The sequence below is a fragment of the Alligator sinensis genome, unplaced genomic scaffold, assembly GCF_000455745.1.
Source record: "Alligator sinensis unplaced genomic scaffold, ASM45574v1 scaffold323_2, whole genome shotgun sequence".
In the NCBI taxonomy this organism is placed as follows: Eukaryota; Metazoa; Chordata; order Crocodylia; family Alligatoridae; genus Alligator; species Alligator sinensis.
In genome coordinates, this window is record NW_005842392.1 from 541,238 (window position 1) to 563,712 (window position 22,475).

General features: G+C 44.8%; 1 protein-coding gene across 1 annotated transcript in view; it reads right to left on the minus strand.

Annotated features, from left to right (window-relative positions):
• Positions 1–22,475, minus strand: part of CACNA1B (calcium voltage-gated channel subunit alpha1 B) — a gene marked incomplete at its 5' end in the record, with an annotated part of 468,581 nt that overhangs the window by 289,466 nt on the left and 156,640 nt on the right. The window contains one exon of the mRNA XM_025211184.1: positions 313–404. Coding sequence (XP_025066969.1) covers positions 313–404 — 92 coding nt within the window. The remainder of the gene's footprint in view (positions 1–312; positions 405–22,475) is intronic.

Here is a 22,475-nt window from a genome sequence, read left to right on the forward strand (position 1 = left end):
AGGTGTGTGCCGGTGCTACTGCACAGTAATACCAGTTACTGTCCATTGATTTAGTACACGATTATACAAGTGCTAAACAATGCACAGTAACTACGGAGCATTACTGAATGTGTAGATGTGCTCACTGACAACAAGACATGAGTCGATAGAGAATGAAGCCCCAAAGATGCAAAGCAAGTGCATCCCAGTGACAAGAAGCAGGGGGATGAATACATCGTTCAACAGTGATAGCACCAAATATGCAGTGCCGCAAAAGCCATGGAGCCAATGTGACAATGAAGATAACGTTGCAGTGACACATGTTACACTCACTTGGGATTCCTGACACAAGCTTCAGTGGTCTTAATACTCGGACAGCTCGCAGGGTCCGTAGGTCAAAATCAGTCCCAGCAGTGGCTAGAATTCTGTTTAAAATAAGTGGGGGGGGAGCAGGGAGATGAAGGGGAGAAAGAGAGACAGAAAGAGAGACTGAGTTACAATATGAATAAATGAACAGTTATTACAAATTCAGACTGGTCTCACACTCTATAATTGCCATGACATTGCATATGGTGTTCACTGAACACTTTTACAAAGAACACACACTGCATCAGAGTCACAGACCCCAACTACTCAAACTAAAGGGGAATCTCCACTATCTGTTTGATATATGGAGCCTATGACACAGAGAAGAGCAATCCTGTTTCCATGCAGTCGAGAACAGTATGCTCCAAACAGATGCAGAACCATATGTCATTTCCTAGTGAGGTGAAGGTGAAAGGAAGACATACCCCTCTTATCCCTGGGAATTATCTCCTAATAAAGCAAGAGCATGCACTAGTGAAACACTTGTTTAGGTACACAGCAATGATGAGGAGTAAGGTTTCTGCTATGAATACATGTAAATCTAAGTTCAGACCAAAACATCTTACTTTAGAGCAAGGAAAACAATACATCTCTTTCAGAGAGAATGACTGTGAGCCTTTTCTCAGTAACAACCTGCAATAACTGCAAGAAGAAAATGGCTTCCATCTGTGGAGGTAGGCACAATTCTTAGATAGTAAAAGGTCTCATACACAGAAAAGTCTTCATCATTTCTGACTACCCATAGTTCAGGAAAAGAAAAAAAATATGCCACTGGTTCTAAAAAGCATCCTGAATATAACCTTCCCTGAGCAAGGATCCCCTCTGCCATCAAACTTAGAAACACAATATCCCTACACAGACCCCCTGTAAGCTTTTATCCATTAAGCAACAATAATTACTGCAGCTCTTCCTTTGATGCTTCAAAGTAAGACCTCGGAAAGTTCCCCTTTAACACAAATTAACCAAGTCAACCAGTCACAAAGTGAAAGCCCCTCGCTGGCTCCCTATCGATCACTCAATTTAGAGTCAACAATCTCCATTAATTTTTTATGGGTTTGTTCTGAGACCAATTTAACAGGAGAAAATGGAAGGTGCTGAAGAACCAGGCTTGTCAATGAAGTCCGCAAGAACTGATGTTGCTGATGTGCCTGTCCTGGGGCAGTTGATTGTCTGTATTAATTCTTTCCTCTCCTTAGCCTGGTTTTGTAGGTGCTAATTGATGCTCGTTAAGTCGTTAGGTAGTAGCTAGGTCCTGTGTACTAAGCTGGTCCCGAGTGAATCATGATTGATTGATTGGTAACTGGGAACACAGCAGCTCAGCAGCCAGGCCTGCAGCAGTTCCCCCCCCCGCCCCACGCCAGACACAGTCAGTCCCACAGCACCCATGGCAGGAGTTTTGCTTGTCCGCAGCTTGCAGGGCAGTTTCCCCCAAACCCCTACACCGATCTTCTTGAAACTTGGCAAGCTTTGTGGCCTCAGTATGAGCTACCACCCCTGAAGTTTTGACCCCCCTGTGCTGTAACACATAGAAGTGACAGAAGTTTTGCTTTCAATAATTTGGGTTGCTGTTCCCCACCAAAACCCCTGCACCAATCTTCTTGAAACTTGGCAGGCTTTGTCCTCTCTGCAGAGTCCACCACCTCTGAAATTTCATCCAAATCGGACAAAAACCAACAAAGTTATAGATATTGTATTGTTTCCCCATTATACCCTATGGCCGGATCTCCAAGGCGGCTCCGAAGCTCTTTGGGAAGCCAAGCGACGCAGCGCTTCGACCCGGACGTGCTGCTTTGACCCCAAAGCATCCGAAGCTTCTCCGGATCTGAAGCTCTGTCCGAAGCCTCGCACAGCCCTACTGGTAAATACTAGGAGCAGGGGAAAGGGGACCATGGGGGGACCCCTGCCAGCCTCCAACCCCCTCCCCCACTCTCTCACCCACCCCAGCTCGGTACTTTTAAAAAAAGCCCTGGTGCTCACTGGGTGCTGCTAGGTGAGGGGGCGATCCCCACTGTGCCACGCTGCATGGGGGACTCTGCGTAAGCCCCCTCGCCCCTGCCCACTCGGCCCCCTGACGGCTGCCCCGCCTGCAAGGGCTCTAGCCCTTTAAGAAAAAAGCCGAGAAAAGCCCCAGACTCATCACTCCTGGTGCAGCCTTGGGGCTTTGGGGGCTCATGCAGAGCCCCCCATGTGGCGCAGGGCAGCGGAGATGACCCCCCACCAGCAGGAGCAGTGAGCCCCAGGGTTTTTTCAGGGTTTTATTTTTCTTAAAGGGCTGGAGCTGGCCCATGTGGGGCATCCATTGGGAGGCTGGGCGGGGGGTGGTCGAGGGCTCATGCAGATCCCCCCATGCAGTGTGGGGCAGTGGGGATCGCCCCCTGCCCAGCAGCACCTGCTGAGCTAGGGCTTTTTTCCCCCCAAGTGCTGGGAGCTGGGATGGGCGAGGCAACCATTGCTGGGAGAGGGGCAGGGGATTGGCCCGGCCTGGCTGATTCAGTTGAATCGAATCAGGACAGTGATTCGAATCACCAAATCGAATCACTGTCCTCTGAATCAGCCGAATCCGAAGCAAATACTAGCCGCTTCGCACAGGCCTACTGCCCATGCCACTTGTGGCACCCATGCTGCAGGTTAGCCACCCCTGCTATAAAAGATCCCATGGTAACAACAGCAAAGGACATCAAAGGACTTAGGCTCTGTCTGATCTAGAAACAGTTTTAGGTATATCCTAGTGCACATGCAGCTAAGGACACTTATGACTGCATCTAAACTAGGGCTTTTGCCAGCAAAGCTATATTGATAAGTCACACCCCTGCCTAAAACAGCTTTGCGTGCAAAGTGCAGAACAAGGGTATAGGTTGTGGCCTTGCTGGTCTAAGGACATACCCAAAGACCCTTGTCTGCCTAAATCGGATATCTTCTATTCGACCAACTCAAATGTTGGAAAAATTCTTCTTTGCAAGCTTTTGGATATAAATACCCTTTGTCAGGCTGAGCAAGCATCTGCACAGACCAACTGCCAGTGCTTCCTCAGCCTGACAAAGGATGGATATTTATACCCGAAAGCTTGCAAAGAAGAATTTTTCCAACTATTTGAGTTGGTCTAATAAAAGTGTAGAAAAAGGAAGAGCTACCGTATGTTAGCATAGATGTGTAGGGAGCCCTGGATGCAAATATCAGGAGGGGCTAAATATGAGGGGCTAAAATGTGAGCATATATGTAAGCTTCAAAGCTGAAAAATAGTCCAGAAGAGATGTAGCAGTGGCTGAATGAAGAAAGCTAGGCTAGGAAATAGAGCATTTATCTATACTAAACCTGGCTCTGCTCAGTATTATTAGCCCTACATTTTCATCAGTAACAGATTCATGTAGCAATCAAAAAAGAATAAGAAAAGTATGTATTACTGTAGCTGGCAAATAAGCTACTGAAGAGAATTTAAACTAAGAACTTCAGAGGCATCTAATTTAAAACTTCTATGCTTATGCCAACATTTTTTCTCTCTCTCCCCCACAAGCCCCTACCACAATTTAATTGCTCATTTATAAAACCTTTGCAGCTTGGGAGCAGCACGCACTTCAAACTGAAACTTAATCTTAAATGTTCACCTCGGATGTTCCTGATGAAGGTAGGATTGGTCTCTAGTGGCTTTGAGATAGATTTGTGTTGTCAGTAACCCGGCCCTTTGCTATGTGGAACAGGCTGAGAGGAGGAGCCCTTGTACTCCCATAGTTCTGCCTCCAAACTTGTTGAAGAAAACACAGGAGCGAATGCAAGAAAGACAATTAGTCCCATGGTACTGATAAGTGCCCTGGTGGCAGTGTTGACTGTCTTGCCGCTCAGAGGCAGCTCTTCATTCCAGTTCTTAAGAGGTTTGAAGTTAACAAAAAACAAAACCAAACCCTGATTTATGGTATCCCTCTCTCTCTGAGCCACTCTAGTCAAGGATCCCGGTGATTCATCTCCCCCATGTTGTTAATGCCATTTGTCCTTCCTTAGTGTAGGATAATACAATTTCTGGAAGGCACTTTTCATGGTATTCTGGGATAATGCTCTAGACAATTTGGTCAACCTGAAACACATGGATTTCAATTCGACAGTAAGAACTGTCTGTATCCTTATGACCTATGGCTTGTCTTCTGCTATGTATAGCCTCATGGTCCTTCCATTGAAGAGTTAGCGCTGTTGGTGCCTCTCCCCTATCTATGATCATTAAAGACCATCGGCACCTAAAGGCAGACAAGGTTCTCTACCTGAACAAATTTTACCAGGGAAAATCCAAAGAGTAAGAGCATAAAGTCACTTTTCTCCAGTTTCTCCACAGGGGGCTGAGATAAGGAACTGGGAAACCCTTTACCAGGAGAGCAGAGACAGGCTGCTAAAGCAAAGAGCTCAGGTGACTCAAGGGAGGAATGCAGAGGGATGCTCAGAGACAAAGAAAGATTGGGGTCAGAGAAAGGAACATTGGGGGTTTGGTAGCAAAGAAGTCATAAACTGGGGGGAGCATATCTGGGACACTTTAGAGCACAGGTAGGCAACCTTTTTTTGGCCGGAGTGCTGAAAAAACCACAATGTCTACCTTGGAAGGTGCCAGAGTGCCGACATGCCAGAGCCCGGAGCAGTATTTGCAGCCTCCTTGCTGCAGCCAGCCCGAGGAGCCCAGTCTGCTTGCAGCAGGGCTCGCAGCCTGCTGGGAGCAGCCTGGGCTCCGTGGCTGGCAGCAGCTGCTTAGAGCCTGGGCTGGCGGTGGTGTACCGAGCAAAATGACCTTGCATGCCATTCTCGGCACGCGTGCTGGGGGTTGCTGAGTACTGCTTTAGAGTATATCTTCTGCAGCACTTCCAGGAACACTGCTCTCAAGCACTCCGCACACATGCACGTGGCAATCCTGGAAATGAGGCAGTGAAGCCTCCCTCCACATTCACCTCGAGGCTTGAGAGCGGTGCTGCTGCCTATGCTGCAGAGAACAATCTAGAGCAATGAGAAAACAAAGACAAACAGATGCTTTATTGTTTTCTTTTCTCTAGGTCCTTATATATTTCCTGTGCTAGTAAAAGTCAAAGTGACTGGTTATGGAAGGCTATATAAAGCTTGTGTCTGTTTGCTTCCAGAAGCATGCATCCTGGGAGACATGAACTGTCATCCCAGAGTACACCAAAAGGGAAACTCTGGAAAAGGGCTTAGCTATGGGGTTGTCTCAAGGATCAAAATTGGTTCTGGGGATCTGGACCACTAGGCTCTGAGATCCCATTTCTGGTATACAGAGGGCCTAGACCCAGAGATCAAAACTTCCAGAGAGGCCAGGGAGAAAGCTGGTGCTGCAGCCTAGACAAAGGAGCAAAAGAGGCTTAAAGACCCAGAGACCCAGTTTGTAGGGCCTAAAATGTTCTGGTGAGTGTCCAGACATGGGAGCCTTCCCAGAGCCATGACAATGCCATTTATCCCACATAAATTCATGATAACCGACAGCATTTCTATGGACAATTCCTGTCACTACACTGTTCTGCAGTTTTACGTGGATCCCCTAGTGAAGGAAGACAGTAATTAACTTTATAAAATGCACAGAAGTGCCATGTTTCTTTTTTTATTTTTTCCCATTCCCCCTGCACTCCAGCTGAAAGCTCTCAGAGCCCATCGTGAGCAATGCTGGAACAAGGAGGAAATGATTAATAAAAATGGAGGGAAAGGGAAAGATCAAAGGAGCGAGATGACAAGTGTGACTTGAAAATCCTGCAGAAGCTTTCCTGTCTGCTCATATAACAACTGAGAACAAAGAACAAGTAACTGAACAGCCAGAGCTGGAGAAGCAAACTGATGGTAAAACATAAAAATAGTGGAAAACCTGTTTTTAACAGCTGACCCAGCAAAGAAGAAAATAAAATTGAATCTGTACCCTCCAGTGTTTCTTGATAAGATATAAGGAAGTCTGAAAAGTTTGTAGGTTTTGTGGATTTTCTTCCTGTTTGCTTTTACCTAAAAAATATTAGTTTTTTTACTTCCATGGTTTTGATGGAGGACTCTCTCGAGGACAGGAAAACTAGTGGGACTGTGAAAGCACTCTCTCAGGAGGAGCTTTCGCTCAAGTGCACATGATTAAGGATAAGGGATCTAGAGTTTAGTCAGGCTGAAACAATACCAGCATTCTTCACCCCAAGGAAAAACTTGTATTATTGTGAGGCATACTCTCATACTACGCAGCACATTTCTCAGCTTCTGCGGAGTATTAGAGCACTTTGGCCAGGTACAGACATTACACTTTGACTAGTATAAGTGATCAGAAACTGGTCTACACCCATAACAGGACAGAAGTTTGGCACTGGTTTAAAAATGGCAGAACCTGGTCTACGATTCCTGCTCCCCACCAAGAGTGTGCTCTGTTCACTGCCGATCTAACCTACGCCACTTACAGAAAGCTGTGCAACTTAGATAGATTCCACTTCAGGCTTTCTGAATGTCTGAACCTAGTCTTTTTGAACTACTTACATAGATCAAGACCTACCCAATTCAAGAAAAACCTTTTGAATTTTGTAGCATCTGTCCGTCTAGTTCAATATCCTGTCTGAAACAATGAACAATACCCTGCTGTTTCAGAAGCAGAATTATGAGACCCTTCCCTCTCAGTAATCAAAGGTTGGCTTATGACCTGAAGCTTGAAGATTTGAATCTCTTCTAAAACCCTTGAACAGTTTTATTTACTCTGTCAATCCTAGCTACTCTTAAGATTCGCCTAAATGTCTAATCTCTTTTGAAATTCTGCTGAACTCTCAGCTACAGTAGCATTTTGTTGCAATGAGTTCCAGCGTCTATTTGTGCAGCATGAGCAGACCTGAAAGACTAAATACTTCTCTCCAGTAAACCAAGGTATTTTTTAACCCACACAACCAAAGATGCATTATTGTAAATTATTGTGCCACCACCCAATAGTGCTGCATTGTGCCACCTTGTTGTAGTATAGGTTGGTTAAACAAAACTCCCCATACTTTCTCCTCCAGTAATGTGCTTTCTGCCTATATTTTCTTTTCCCAAAGAACAAGAGCACACTTATGATAAATATTCAACATGTTCTGTTCTAATGGAACCTTGAATAAGATAAAAAAGCTTATTTGTCATGGGCATAAAAATCAGGCAAAGAAAAGCCCAAAGTAAATAATCAGAGATCAACCGCTGTTTGTTCATGAGGACACAGTATTTTAATTGTGCTCACTCAGTAAGAATATGTCACCTAATGCCACAGATTTCATAGCTTCCTACTGAAATGCTGATCAAAGACAGTTACAAGAAAATGCATCAGAATTCATTCAAACACAGCCCAGATCTCTCAATCCAGAAGCTTAAAGGGTTGAAGCAAAGCTAACCTTGCTCCTCAGAACTGTTCCTATCTTGCAATCATCTTGTATTTACAGCCCGTTAGCAGATTTAATTTATCTTTTCCATAGGATCTCCTGGGGACAGATGACAAAGGCTTTCTTCTATCTCTCTAGAGGCAAGCAGAGGAGGGAAAGGGGGAGCACGAACATGGCGACTTTCTGAGTTAAGAACAAGAAATGAATGATCCTAGATAATGGGTTTTCTGTGGGTGCCTAAAAAGGGACAATGATACCCTAAGTCCTACTTCAACAGAGAATAATCAGACAGAACCAGTTAGAGAAATATTAGACTACAGATGATATAGCATGTTTTAATCAGTCAGATCTCCTGGGGGCACTGATGATAACAAGAAAGTTACAGTGAAAGTGGCCAAGAGAGATCTCCAGACAAGAACTAGAGTTGTAAAAAGTTCAGCCAATTCAATATGTGCATGGAGGAGTGGGGTAAGGAGATTCTGGGGAACTGCAGCTGAAACCATTGAAAATAAGGAATATTAATAATGAATAATGCTTTTCCCATGCTGAGTGGTACTGTACTAGGCAGTTTCTCATTGAAGGAGAAAACCCTGGCATGAGTTTTAGGTACTCTTAATGCAGACAAGGTTTTTTGGTTAGATGTGATATCTTTTATTAGATCAACTAAATAGTTGAAAAAAAATGTTCTTTGGAAGCTTTTGTGCACAAACACCCTTCTACAGGAATAGGGTGAGTCTGTTGGTGTTTTGTGTGCTCTCCTGGGTAAAACAGAAACCAATACATAAAATGCAGGTGTGGGGTTATTAGCTGGCAGGCAGGTTATAATGTGCCATAAATCCAATGTTTATATCTAGTCAATGATTTTTTGTACTAAAGCACAGTGCTGGAGCAATGTCACTGTATGGCGATGTGTAGATACGCCCTATGTGTACCAGTCCTGGAACAAAGGTGGGCACAAATGACATGCAGGAAAATCCTTCTTTTAAGGACCTCACCCAAAAACTGATGTTCAGTTGCCAAGAAGCAAATCTGCCTCAAGAACTGACTGTTGTGCCCAAAGTAACATAATAAGTGAGCAGCTAAACCAAGTTTTGAATCCATATTTACTAGACCCAACTAAATGCTGTGACCTATAACTCCTAGATTATGACTGAAACCAGTGCAAAATCTGAGTGGCTTCTAACTAGAGGCAGCTAAAAAGTATGTTTGGCATATGCAGGCCATCTTGTTGGTCTGTGACTCATTTGTGAGCCATTCCAACTTCTGTCAGGTGTATTATTTCTTCATAAATATTTGCTGACTAGCTTAAAGATGCATCTCCAGACCACAAGTAGTTTGTACCCTGTTCATTATATCTATTTACACTTCATGCCAGAATCTGTCATCGCCCACAAGCGCTTTCCCATTTTATCCCATGCTGTCCCTTATGCTTGGAAAAATTGTCTTACTGAAAAACAGTAAGCTTGCCCCCTTGTCCCGGCTCAGAACATGCCTTCACTATTATGCATACAGAAAAAAATTAGAGAAGAGACAGGCCTATATCCAGAAAAAAATAAAACAGGAAAACAAACTTTTCACAGTATCCAAAATGATCCTCACAAAAAAGAAGGACTAATGACAATAATTTGAACCCCCTTGTGTTCAGATACTGTGCTAACTTATTACACAATATCTTGATTTTATTTAATGCAACGCTGGGTGTGTATAATCCCAAGGGCTTCAGTGGAGTTACTTCTGATGACCTCGTAAGTAGCAGCAAAATCAGGCCTTCTGTGTTGCTGATTTGCAACAATCCCAACTACTCCAGAATTAGAAACATCTGAACCACCACGCTTGCCCGTCAAACCAGCTGTGCTTTTTGCAGTGCCCTATGTATGAAATTTCCAAGCTTCCATCTACGGTGCTCCAGCATGATGCCCAGGACTTACATCATTCCAGTCAAAGCACGTATAAATAAAAATATATTTAACCCCTCTTATTCCAGGCTTAGTTTTTTAAAATGAGACTGCTGAGTCATCCACCACTGTCACAAACTGTGAGAGAAGAAGAGATGGTGATGTGAGCAAATAGGCTCTTAATGAGGTGAAACTAATTTCAGCACTTGGGACCTGAAAACTGATCTGAAGGCAGTTCAGCAGAGGTGACCAGCCAGGACATGGGCTCTTGAATGGAACTGTCAGATGTTGGCAGCAGCTTTGCTCAGCCCTGCAAGGCTGCTTTGTTTCTGAACTCTGATGGCATCACTGTCAGGTTGGCTCTTCCTTCTGTTCTTGTTCTCCCAGCTGCATCACAAATCTGCATGAGCGCACTGACTGTAGACACTGGAAAGATGCCCTTTCTAGTCAATTTGATTTCACGGTATATGGGTTTCATCTTGGCTGCAGAAGGGACACAGTTGACACCAAACCCAGGCAGACAAATAGATATAGAGGGCTGATCATGGCTGTAAAATTTATAGCATCACTAGCTTCACCTATTGGTTCCATCACTCCATATTACAGACCTCCCTATCTGTTGTCCTCTGTAACCCTTTGACATGCAAGCACTTAGTTTGCCAGCTCTTTCTATCCCCATGTGATGAATGACATAAAGGAATCTGAGCAACCAAACAGATTACTGCACATTACTTCTCTACCTCCTCCTTCTTCCTCCTTCCAAGCATAACAATAACGTTACGCATTGGACTCAAAACATTTCCTCAATGCTTTCTAGCCTAACGACTGAGCCTGCAAAACCAGATGAAAACAATCTGTGCTACCACATCCTTGAAGCCCACTCTCGCCACTCAAACCACCGGTCTGCAATAATGAAGCAGTTATCACTGCTTAGCACTATGACTGCATTACATCAGTGCCTAGATGTCTCAGCTGAGTTAAGGGTCCCATGGCGCTAGGGGCTGTACATATGATAAGAGACAGTCCCTACCCTAAAGACCTTACAAACTATATAGACAAAAGTGGAGAAAAGAAGAGGTACAGAGAGTCAAAATGAGTCACCACTTAGGGACAGCAACAATCTGGGGAAGGAGCTACTCTGCTTCCTGGCCACCAGCAACCCATTTCCTTTGAATTCTTACACATCTTACACATTCTGGGTGGACAAGTTTTTGAATCCCTGGCTACATATGTTAGCAAATTAACCTGAGGCATCAACACTGAGATAGCTGACTTCAAAATTTACCCCAAAACCCCTCTTTATACTCCATTGCAGAAAAAAAAAAGAAAAAAAATGCTTTGGCATCTTAGGACAAGACACAACAGATCCACATCTGGGTTAAATACCCCCAGAGAAGCTACCCAAAGCCAGTTTCTTGAGCCACAATTTCTGAACTAGACTTCATTTCTTGGGGGGACACCCACATACATAAATTCCCTCCATGGGAGCAAGAGCCATAAGAACTATAAAACATCCTATTTTTAAACACAATTGGTGAAATTTTACACAGTGGGTACATCTACACGTGCAAAAGATCTGGGAGTGGTTTACTCTCAAGCAAGCTACTCAAGAGTAAACACTCCCGGGCATGCATCTCCACGTGCAAGGATGCAGGAGCAAATGCGCTGCTCTTAGAAGCAGACTGCTCCCACTCCCTGCATGTGTAGACATGGACACTTCTTATGCAATAATTAGCTCTACTGCTCAGTACAGCATCTCATGCCCAATGTCTGGAAACCCAGGGGCAAAGCTGCTACTTAGGAGCCAGAAGGACATGTTGGTGCTATGATGTATTTGTTATAAACTTTCCTTGCTTGATATCAGACAAGACAGGACTAATATTTGGAGCTCCTGAAGCATCATGGAGTGCTCTCTTCTCATTAATATGAAGAAAGCTGGCAGACAAACTTAAGTGCCAGCCATATTTCACTGAGTTCACATCAAGAAAACCAAGCATTGAGAAAATAAAACCATTCTGCAATTTGGGTCTCATGGGAAATTAGGTCATTCCCCACCTAGCTTGAGTATCATTAGATTTGAATCATAGAAAATTAGGGCTGAAAAGGACCTCAGGAGGTCATGTAATCCATTCCCCTGCTCAAAGCAGGATGATCCCCAACTAGATCTTCCCATCCAAGGCTTTGTCTAGCCAGGTTTTAAAAACCTCCAAGGATGGAGATTCAACAACCTCTCTGGGTAACCTGTTCCACTACCCTCCTAATGAGAAAGTTTTTCCTAACACCTAACCTAAACTTCCCTTGCTGCAACTTGAGACCATTGCTCCTTGTTCTGTCATCTGCCATCACTGAGAACAGTCTAGCTCCTACAGCAGTCTAGGTCCATTTGTTGGGTCTAGATTAACACTACAAATGGAGATACAGCTGCCTTCCCACCTCAGAATTAGACATAGCAGCGGATTTAGTTCTTAGTATTAGAGGTGCACTGATACATCAGTCTGATATTGGATCAGTACTGATATAAAGAAAATTGGCTGCATCGGAAATGGGTCCGATGCAGCCAATAATTTGGCCAATAAATGCTCGTGCATGTGCACAGCCGCAGTGCAGCATGCAGGCAGCAAGGAGCCGAGCCCTGCAGCGTGGAGAACTCGCGTGCAGCTGATAAATCTGGTGTGGTGAAAGGGAACAGGGGAAGGAAGGGGTGTGGGGGGGGGAAGAGTAATGCCCCCTGCAGTGAGAGAGGGAAGGAGCAGGGGCAGGTGCTGCCCATCAGGGTCAGGGCAGAGCAGGGTGTGGAACGGAGCCACATCTTGTTGCGGGTGGGACGGCTCCCACTGCTGCTTGCACCCTGGGAGGGCAGGGTGGGGGGCAGCGTGTGCCCCCAGATCTGCACAGGGTGGGGCAGGCAGTCTGCAACTGTGGGCTGGAGCTGGGGCTGCACCGGGCTCTTATCGGTGGGGGCTGGGCTTGGGAAGGGGGCTATGGAGGGGGCTGCAGCCACCCCAAATTTTGCTGTAGCCCCAATCCCAGCACCGCCACACACCTGGTGCAGCCCTGGCTCAATGCTGGACCTCCACCCACATGCTGGGAAGAGCTGGGGTTGCGCTGGGCATGTGGCAGCACTGGGAGCGGGGCTACGGCAAAATTTAGGGTGCCTGCAGCCCTCTCCATAGCCCCTTTCCTGAGCCCAGCCCCCACCAAGAACAGCCCGCCACAGCCCTGGCTCCAGCCCACAACTGCAGCCTGCACACCCCATGCCACCCCACTCCACACAGATCTGGAGGCAACCCCCCACCTGTGGCCTCCCAGGGTGCAAGCAGTGGTGGGAGCCACCCCCCTGCCCAAGAGGCCACAGCTCTGCCTCTCCCCCAACCCCCAGTTGGGCCGCGCTTGCCCATGCCCCCTCCCCCTCCATGACCGCAGGGGGCACTGATCTTCCCCCCACCCCCCCACAGCCCTTCCCTCCCTCTCCCCTTCCACCACAACAGACTTACCAGCTGTACGCAGCTGTATCAGAAATCAGATCGTTATCGGCCAATATGCCTCCTTAAAAATCAGCCAGCGGTATCGGCCCCAAAAATCGCTATCGGTGCACCCCTACTTAAGTCAAACAAAATATTATATTTACATTTAGTTTTGGGGTGGTTTTTGTTTTACCTTTTATTTAAAATTAAGACCAGCTACTTAAATTAAAGCCCATTACCTTTTTAAATAAAACCTGTCCTCAAAAAAATAAATCATAATGGTTCATTTTTAAAGGTTTAACTGGAACATTCTGACATCTCTCAACAATTATTTTTGGTTTTCTTTTTTCTGGGAAAAACTTTTAAAAATCAAATTTAACCTACATTTGCAGATACATCCAGTCAAACTAAAACTGCAAATATGGTAACAGTTTATTTTTCTGCATAAAAATTATTTTCATGAAAATTTTGCCTGGTCTTAGCACTTGTATTTCATACACCTAATAGGGTTATCATTTCTGTTCTCAGCCAGTAGTGGTTGCTTCTTTTTCGGCACACACCTCACATCCTCATCCCAGAAAGAAACCAGAAGGGTAACTAAAGGTAATTTAGTTTCCTGTTGGTTGGCAGGATGACTATTGGACAGGGGACACATAGCAGCAGAGAGAGTGAACAGAATAAGTAGGGATGCAGCTGGTTCATGAGAGAGTACCACAAAAAAGTAAACCCTTATAAAATCACAAGAGAAAGTAAAAACTAGAATGAGAAAATGGAGGAGGGAAATAACAGCCATGTCTTACCAAAGCTATTTCCATTTTACAGAGGATTTGCTTTGGCTATCATTTCCCTGCACTGGTTCACAGGATGATTTGACTCTTTCTATTTTCAAAAAATGAGACCAGCTCCTAGTCTTTTGGGCTAGGGACAGACATTACACATAAACCGGGTTAAGTGATCAGAAACTGGTTTAAACCTGTAACAGAAGAGATGTTCAGTGCACATAAACCAGTTTGAAAATGGCTGAAACCAGTTTGAGATAAACCTGGTTGAATGTAGTATCAGATTTAACCAATGGCGATGTGTAGGGGATGCATGAGGGTGCACATGCACTCCCTGAGAGCAAGGGAGCACCCCCTGACAGCCAGCATTCCCCACTTAGGGGACGGGCAGGAGGGCAGGGGGCCCCCCCTGAGAGCACCAGCCAAGGAGTGGGGGCGCCAGGAGAGGTGATCCGAGTAGCTGGAAGGGGGAGTGCCAGCAGCGCGATAGGCTGCGGGAGACCTCTCCCCCCACTCCAGTCAGTGCGATCAGCCACTGGGGGACCAGTCCCCCCACGGCTCAGGAAGCACCAGTCGCTCATGGGCTTAACTGATCTGGCTCAAACCAATTTATGCAATGTCTGTCCCAGACCCCTTGCTGGTTTAAGATAAATCAGACTCCCCCAAGCATCCTGGCATGCTCCCTTGACTGGCAGGGGCTCTCTGCTCCACAGCAGGGCTGCTCCCTGGCTGCAGCTCTGGCACAGACTGTGAGCTGCTTCCTCCCTCCCCCCTCAACATTCCCTGCTAGGCAGGAATTCCCCCCTCCCCTCTGCCTTGCAGAGAGGTGTCTGTGTATTAGCTAGAAGACCACATGCTGGCTACGGTCCCTGCTGAATCAACAGGAAGAATCAACAGGTAGCTAGTGATGTCCCTCTGTTGTTTTCTTAATGGGGTGATAAAGACTGAGTTAGGGGTGATAAACACTGTTATCAATTCCCTACTGGGCTAATCAGAGCATCCTGCCAGGGCCTGGCCACACCCCCTCCCCCCCTCAGCTCAGTACTAGAGAAGGGAAGGGAGGGCTGCTCTAGCACCCCCTGGCTTCTACTCTTAGCCACTGCAGGCATGTACCTGCATTTCTGGGATATCTGTCTGGTTACAAAACTGATTAACCTAGCCAGGTTAGACTAACCTGCAAAGACTGAATTAATTCAGGCTCAGACTTTTTGGATGTCCCTAGCCTGGATGGCAGAGGGGCAGTCCCCACACATCATCATCTAACTTACAGCTCTCTCTGCCCTGTGCTTTGCCCACACATAATTCCATCTCCCTCCTAACAAGCCAAATATATCCATTCTCCTTCTCCTCTCCACTTATTATGCTCTTATTCCTCTATGTGTAACAGTGAGCTCCCTCCTGGATTCTTCTTCTGATTGCTTCACTGTTGCTGAACTGTGCTCCTGATAATAGTTTTTCCTGAATGGACAAAAGGTCCACTAAACAATGGTCCTATTCCCAGAGAAATCTGCTTTTTGAGATAAACCATGGAGAAGGCATCAAGCTACTATTTCTGTTCCCTTATCCCAGCATGTGATGCCCTGGGGAACAGGCCACCAAAAGGCTTTACAGTCATTTAGATTGACCATTCTTTGGGACAAGGATCCTCTTTCTTTTCTATTGTGCCAACCACGGAGCCCCAGAAACTGGCACAAGAAGCAAGGGGGAGTTCCCACTTTTATATATAAAATCCTAGGGGTCATAATCCAATGGGCCAAAAGGAGGGAACAGGCAAATAGTAAAGTAATATCAACACTGTGGTATCATATATTCAGCACCTTAATTTCCTCCACACATCTGGAGGTGTCCCTGCATAAGCGTTTAGTCCGCAAAGCGCTCAAACAGCAGATTGCACCTGCCCTCAAGTCTGAGTCCAGCTCCTTCAGTTCTCAGTCCTGACTGACTAAACCAGTGAGATCTCCAACTCAACTGCGAACTCCTCTGCGTAGGGCTGCCCAGGTTCTACATGCATGCTGCTCTCTCTTCACCTTATCACAGCCTCAAGCCAAAACCCTTGCCCCCCAGCCCATGGGGGTTTCTGGGAGCTGCAGTCTAAATTAACAGACATCACAGCTCTGCACACTGCCCCCTGGTTTTACCTTGTGTTACACACATTACACTATGGTTAGCTGGCACCTAATAACTGTGAACCTAATGCACCACAAAGGCCCCTGTATAATATAACAAATTAAATAATTAGTATTAATAAGAAGACTATTTTGCCATTATGAAGTAACGGATGCATTCCCCTCGCTGCTGCAATATGGTATTTACATTTACAGATTCTTGATTCTTTGCCTCAAGCTGAGCAGAGAATGCAAAATAAAGGCCAAGAATATACATGTAATTGGTTTTTAATTCAGTTATGCTAACAATATTCATGGCACCTTTACATTTGCTTTCCTCCAGCATTCAATCAACTGAGCTTCACTGGGACAGATACATGAGTGAGGATTTGCAGAAGTAGAATACTGTCATTCCTACTCTGAAGCATTTGGACACTCAGCCAATTAAGTAACAGAAAGAATACCACGTGATTGATCTGAGCAATCAGAGCCAAAGTACATGACAGGAATTCCAAATATTCCCAGCCATTCCAGAGTCGAAACAAAATGAAGAATACATACATGTCAGGCCCTGATCTGTTCCTGGTTTGTACCATAAGCAGAAAAAGAAGCCAAATTTGCTACAACTAATTTGTCTATTTTCACTTCCTACTAGACTTCCATTGGAAATAGCTCCTTCACAGTCCGCCCCTGCACACAGACTACCTTGGCATAGTGCCCCTGCACTGCACAAATATAGCAAGTACAGAATGAACTGTGAGGGCCTTGCTGCCATAGGCACGTCATTCAACAGCTCCTCCTGCCTGCCTTGTCATTGCAGTCATCCTCTCAGCGGAAGCACATGGAGGGCTATGCTGTACCCAGGGAGGGCAACTCGTGCCTCGCTAGCTGTCACATACAGTTGATTTTCCAAGAGAAAAGACCAGCGGGGAGCTCTAATCTGCCAGTCTAATGGAGAGCCAAGTAGGACTCTTGGATTGTGAAACAGCCAGCACCCACAGGGAAGCTATGCCTTTAACACTTCGTTACAACCTGAGAGACAGCTCAGTCACTATCCCCAACCCATGGGAAGAATATCTAATGCTTCCCCAACCTGGAGCAAAATCCTAATCAGCTAAGGTGGTCTTTCATGGAGGAACAGATTTCTTATGAAACAGACTAGTGCTGTTTGCATGGCCTGGTGCTGAGCAATACAACGAAGAGTCATGGGGATGAGAATGTGAACTTCACCTTAAGAATATTATTATTGGCTCTTGTATTCAGTGTACAATACCCTTAAATGATATATTGAAATATGTACGTAGAAGATTCTCCTGTCACTTGAGACATGGTAGCTTATGAAATCTGATGAAATCAGACCACAACCTAACACATACCTAGGTTGGGCCAAGTCACTTCTTGGAAGGGAGACCTGTGAGAAACCAGTAGGTAACATAGGAACAAAATCAGGTTAACTATTCATTAAATTCCCTTTGAGTCCAAGCAAGGAAAGCACTTGCTTCATGTTGTTAGAGGTGCTAGCCTTCAGATTAGGAATCCCAAAATGCTTCTTTGGCAAAGTAAGGACATGAATCCCAGTGCTCTGGCTACTTCCTAGTATTCTTCCTCCCAACATGCAGAATTGACTGTAAAATATTCTTCTGTTTCTGTCCTTATGGATATGGACTGTATATCAGGCAGAAGCTGTGCATTGCTGTATGGTTATCTTGTTCCACGCAAGAGGTAATCTCACCCTGCAGTTTGTTTATAGTCTGTAAAGCATTTGCAGGCGTCCTTGGAGGATGAGAAGTGATAGGAGAAATGGAAGTCGCCATGTTATTTTTTACAGAAGGGTGTCACAGTACCATGCTTCACCAATGACCCTTTTGCCCCTCTTCCCTTGCTTCCATCCATTGCTCATCACATGCTACTTGCCTGTGCTTGAAGTTCCACAACTGCAGCCCCTGAGCTCCCGAATGAAAAGGGGGAATGGAGAAAATACATCCTCTCTCCCTTTGTTCCATGCTGTTGCTATTCCTATTGCAATGACTGCAGAGAGCACCCTGTAAATTTTGACCAGCAGAAAGGAAGCTAAACAATATGACTGACATAGAGGACAGTTATATAGATCAAATATCCGGAGGAGCTGTGTTTGCCTCAAGCACTAGGCCTGTCTGAGTCTGAAACCCCAGTGTTTTTGGGAGGTGGGGACTTCATAGCTTTGCAGACAAAAGCACAATACATGTTAGACAAATTCAGTCCTATGGCTGAGATGCAACTTCCCAGCAGCAAGGACAGTTAAATGTTCTAACAAATGCCCCCAGGCTGGTGGTGTGCTTACTATTCACTGCAAACCTTTAAAGCAAGAATTAGTTCTCTCTCTCTCTCAAACAGAGGTTCCCAAAGTATGGTCTGTGTACCTGATAGTCAATGAGGTCATGGTAAGTGGTCTGCAGATGATAATAGACCCCACACACCTTCATATTTGATAATATAAAACCGTTTCTGGTGGTCTCCAATGTATTTTGAGTGTGGACAGTGACCTGTTGTACAAAATAATATGGAAACTGATGTTCTAAAAATCCGTTTTAATTCAGAGAAAGGAGAAAAGCTATAGCCTACATATACAGGAGGTCAGACCAGATGCTCACAGAAATCTCTTCTTGCTTTGGAACTTCATCCAGGGAATGTACCCTGGGCACATTCCTATGAAGAAGTGCTCAGCCTGGTGAGCAGGGTCATGCCTGAACCTAGTAAGATGGCAAGAAAGGTGTGTCTAAGAAGTCCACTGTATGGAGAATTTACAGAAGCCCTTTTTGATGCACTTTCAGGTGGAAGAAAGGTAAAGAGAACAAAGTATGACCTTGTTTAGGAGGGGAGAAAAGAAATGGGGTTCCTTTCTTTAGAGCTTATCAGGGTGGCTATTTTCAGATGTTCATCTCTTGGAGTCTTATATCCAGTAAGAACCAAATCATTCTAGTGCCCATCACCAGGACCCTCAGCCACCTCCTGTCCTGTCAATGTTTCCTACCTTCCCCGACCAGATTTTGCCTCCTCCCCCAGGATAGTACCCCACATAGGAAAGGGCTGTCAGAGTGCAGGAAAGAAGCATGGAGGGTAGTAGTGGAAGCATATCTGCAAACTTTTTTTCTGTTCCCAATGATGACTGACAAGAACTTTTCCACTTCCCATTCTCAAGCTGCTGATATCAACAGGGTCTCCTGAGAATAACTATATCCCAGAGGGGATTTTGTGACCAGTAAAAGGACTGAGCAAGCAGGCAGGCCCATATGTTCCTAATGCCTCTTGTGTTCCAGTCTGCCAACTTAAAGGACTCAAAGCACAACCATCATTTTTCTATCCTGCATCATCAGGAGAAGCAGCCTCTTATGCGGAGATTCAGCACTGCCAACCTCAAGCCTTTAAAAACCATGAATTAGGACCCCAAGAGCCGTGAGATTGGCTTAAAAGTTATATGACTTTTAAACAGATAATATTTAGAAACATTCTGTTTAGTGGCCTTCTATTCACTGAGCCTTTAGAAAGCACTTGGGTCACATTTTCACTCAGTTCTGAAAACCTGAGGGTTAGTAAATAGCAAGAAGCAAATCTAGTAGTACATTTTATAACAAAGGCTGGAATTCTCTTCTAATCACATGAATCGGGAAGCTGGGGCTTTATGGTGAACACTAGGAAGACCTATAAGTCATAAGACTTATAATCAAATTGCAAGAGTTGGCAACACTGATTCCAATCTGATCTCCCATCTTTAACACTCACCTCAATAGCCCTCAAAAGATTATATTTTCTCTTGTTCTCAGATGGTGATTTTTTTTTGCCAAAGCCACTACTGCAAATATGTAATGTTGTTCTAAGAAAGACACAGTTTGCCAAGATGTCTAAAATATTATGTATTCCCTCCATCTGCTTCTGCTAAATAAATTCAGGGCCTTATCTGATATAATGAATAGATGTTGGCAATAACTGTAAAGCCACCCTTACTGTGCTTTAAAACTTGCAAGCAAGGCTGCTGACATGAGAAAGTCAAAATCAATTCAGCTGACAATGGAACAAGGAACTGTGAATCTTTCTTTTTTTGTGTTAAGATCATTCAGCCATGTTAGCAACTGTGGATGTGCATTCTGGGAACTGTAGTTGGTAATGGCTGAATCTTAGAAAGTTACGGCTCTTAGATCTGGCTCAGGTATTTCCTCAAATTATTTCATCGATGCAAGGAAGATCTGGATGACAATGATTATTTACTGTTGCACTGTGATAACATCTAGAAGCCCACTGGTACAGGGGGTAAAAAGCCAGCACCCTATCTATCCTAGCACTCCTACCACTTATATACAATGGGTAAAGGTCCCAAAAACATGAGTGTATGCAAAGTCTGTTCTTTGGATAGGCAAAAGAATAGTCAAAAGTTTAAAGTGGTTTATGGCAGTCTGTGAAGGATTAGCTGGGAAGCAGCACCATCTTTTGAATATTAAATGCTCCATCCTCATATAGAACTAGCCTCCTCCGTGATGTGGGACAAATTCCAAGAAGGCCCAGATAGGTGGGAGATAGTATTGGCTTAAGGCATCATGTTTCCCAGAGTCTCTTATATCCTACTAATATTCTTACCAGCCCTGCAAGTGTCAGTGAAGAAGGAATTATTCCAGACGATGGCTACTTTTTTGAGGTGCAACATGACTTAACTAACTGGCACTTTAAAATACTGAGAGATACTTAGAGCAAGAAAAGGACAAAATATTAATATTAATCTGATCCATTCATTCAGCTGTCCATCTCGGTACTTACACAGGCCTCTTCATCACAGTATCTGAGCATCCAAAAAGGAAGACAGCCACAGTTTCTACCAGGGACTTGACTTCCAGAAGGAACTGATTGTGTAGCACTCAACTACTACTCTCTTGTTGCAGTAGCAGAGCGATGCAGTACCCTCATCTCCCCTGCCTTCACCAACACCATGTCTCAGGGTGTTCTTGCTGACCAAAGACTGCAAACAAGCATCCTCTGAAGACTTGCCTCCATCCCTATTTATCTCATTCTCTTTGAGGCCAGTGCAATTTCACTGCTGCATAGTGGAAGCATCTTTGTAACAGAGCAAGGGAACGTGGTTAAATTAATCCGGAGTTCAAATAAGAGAGGCTTTTGCTCTCTCATGGGCTATTACAAATGCTGGAATTGCTGTAGATAAAAGTCCAGCAGCATTTTCATCATAAGCGCTGTGTTTCTGGGCTATATAATTCAGCTACAAAAAAATACACTCTTGGTTGAAACTTGACACGAGGTCCCAGTGCAGCCGCAAATGTTTGTGTTTTCCAAATTTCCTGAGCAGTCCCTGAGGGCCCATTGGAAGTTACAAGCCTGCAGAAAAGAGATGAAAGTCTGCAGCCTTCTGAGCAGGTTTGTGCTTACATCAGTTGTTCCACAAAGAGTTGTAGCAGCAGAGCTTCAGCTCACTGACCAGTCATCCTCAGACCAGTTTCTGTGACTGGCTGCAGTCTCAGCAAACACAACATGGCTGTGTCCCATTCTTACAGTGGGAAAGAGCACCAAATTCATCTTTGTTCCAACAAGTTTGCAAGGGGCATGCAAAAACAGTCATTTATGAGACTGAACAAAGGGAATTGCTGGCATTTGTCCTGCAAATCCCATAATCCCCTGAGAGGTATGCCAGTATCCCACAATACACTGCAGCTTCCCCACAAGGCAGTGGAAAAAGACCTTACCCACTGGGTGCATCTAAATGTGCATTTACTGCACAGTAACTTGCTGTGCATAAACGATTTAGGCCAGTGTCTACACATGCAGCTGTTAAAGCACAGTAATGTGTGTGTGGACTTCCCTGGGACTAAAGTTAGTCCCAAGTCAGTCCACACTCACAGTGTTACTGTGCAGTAAGGCATCTACATGTGCATTACGGCACAGTAACTAATTAGGCATAAATTTAATAACCTGGATGATGCAGGCTACCAAATTTATGCCGAAATTGGCTTAAGTTGCCATATCTACTGTGCAGTAATTTTCAGTTACTGCACAGTAACCAAAATTACTGCACAGTAAATGTGCACGTGTAGACGCACCCACTGTGTGACATGCTCTTTGCTGATACAAACTATTATAGTAGGAACACTATTATGTGCCAACAGGGATGTATTCTACAGAAACAATTTGGTTAGTGTTATGATAGCAGTAAAACTTCCTGTGGAATTTTCTAGCACAGACAAGGCCTTGGATAGTAAGGCTGATATTTTCCAAACAGCCCTGATGATTTTGATCAGTGAAACTGAACCGTTTTCAAGCGTGTAACAAAATGTAAAACAGCTTAAATATTTAGCAACGATATTCTGCCATTGCATAGAACTGCACAAATTAACTCACATCCCTTATGTATGAGGGATTATATCTATTTTAAAGGCAGGTAAACTGAGGCAGAGCTACAAAGGAACTCTGGGACTCAGTTCAGCCACTCATCATCTGATAACAGGGGACAATTCTCTTCTCCTCTTCTCTCTGCCTCTCCTTTCACCCTACGTAAGCTTTGTCTGTTAAGATTATA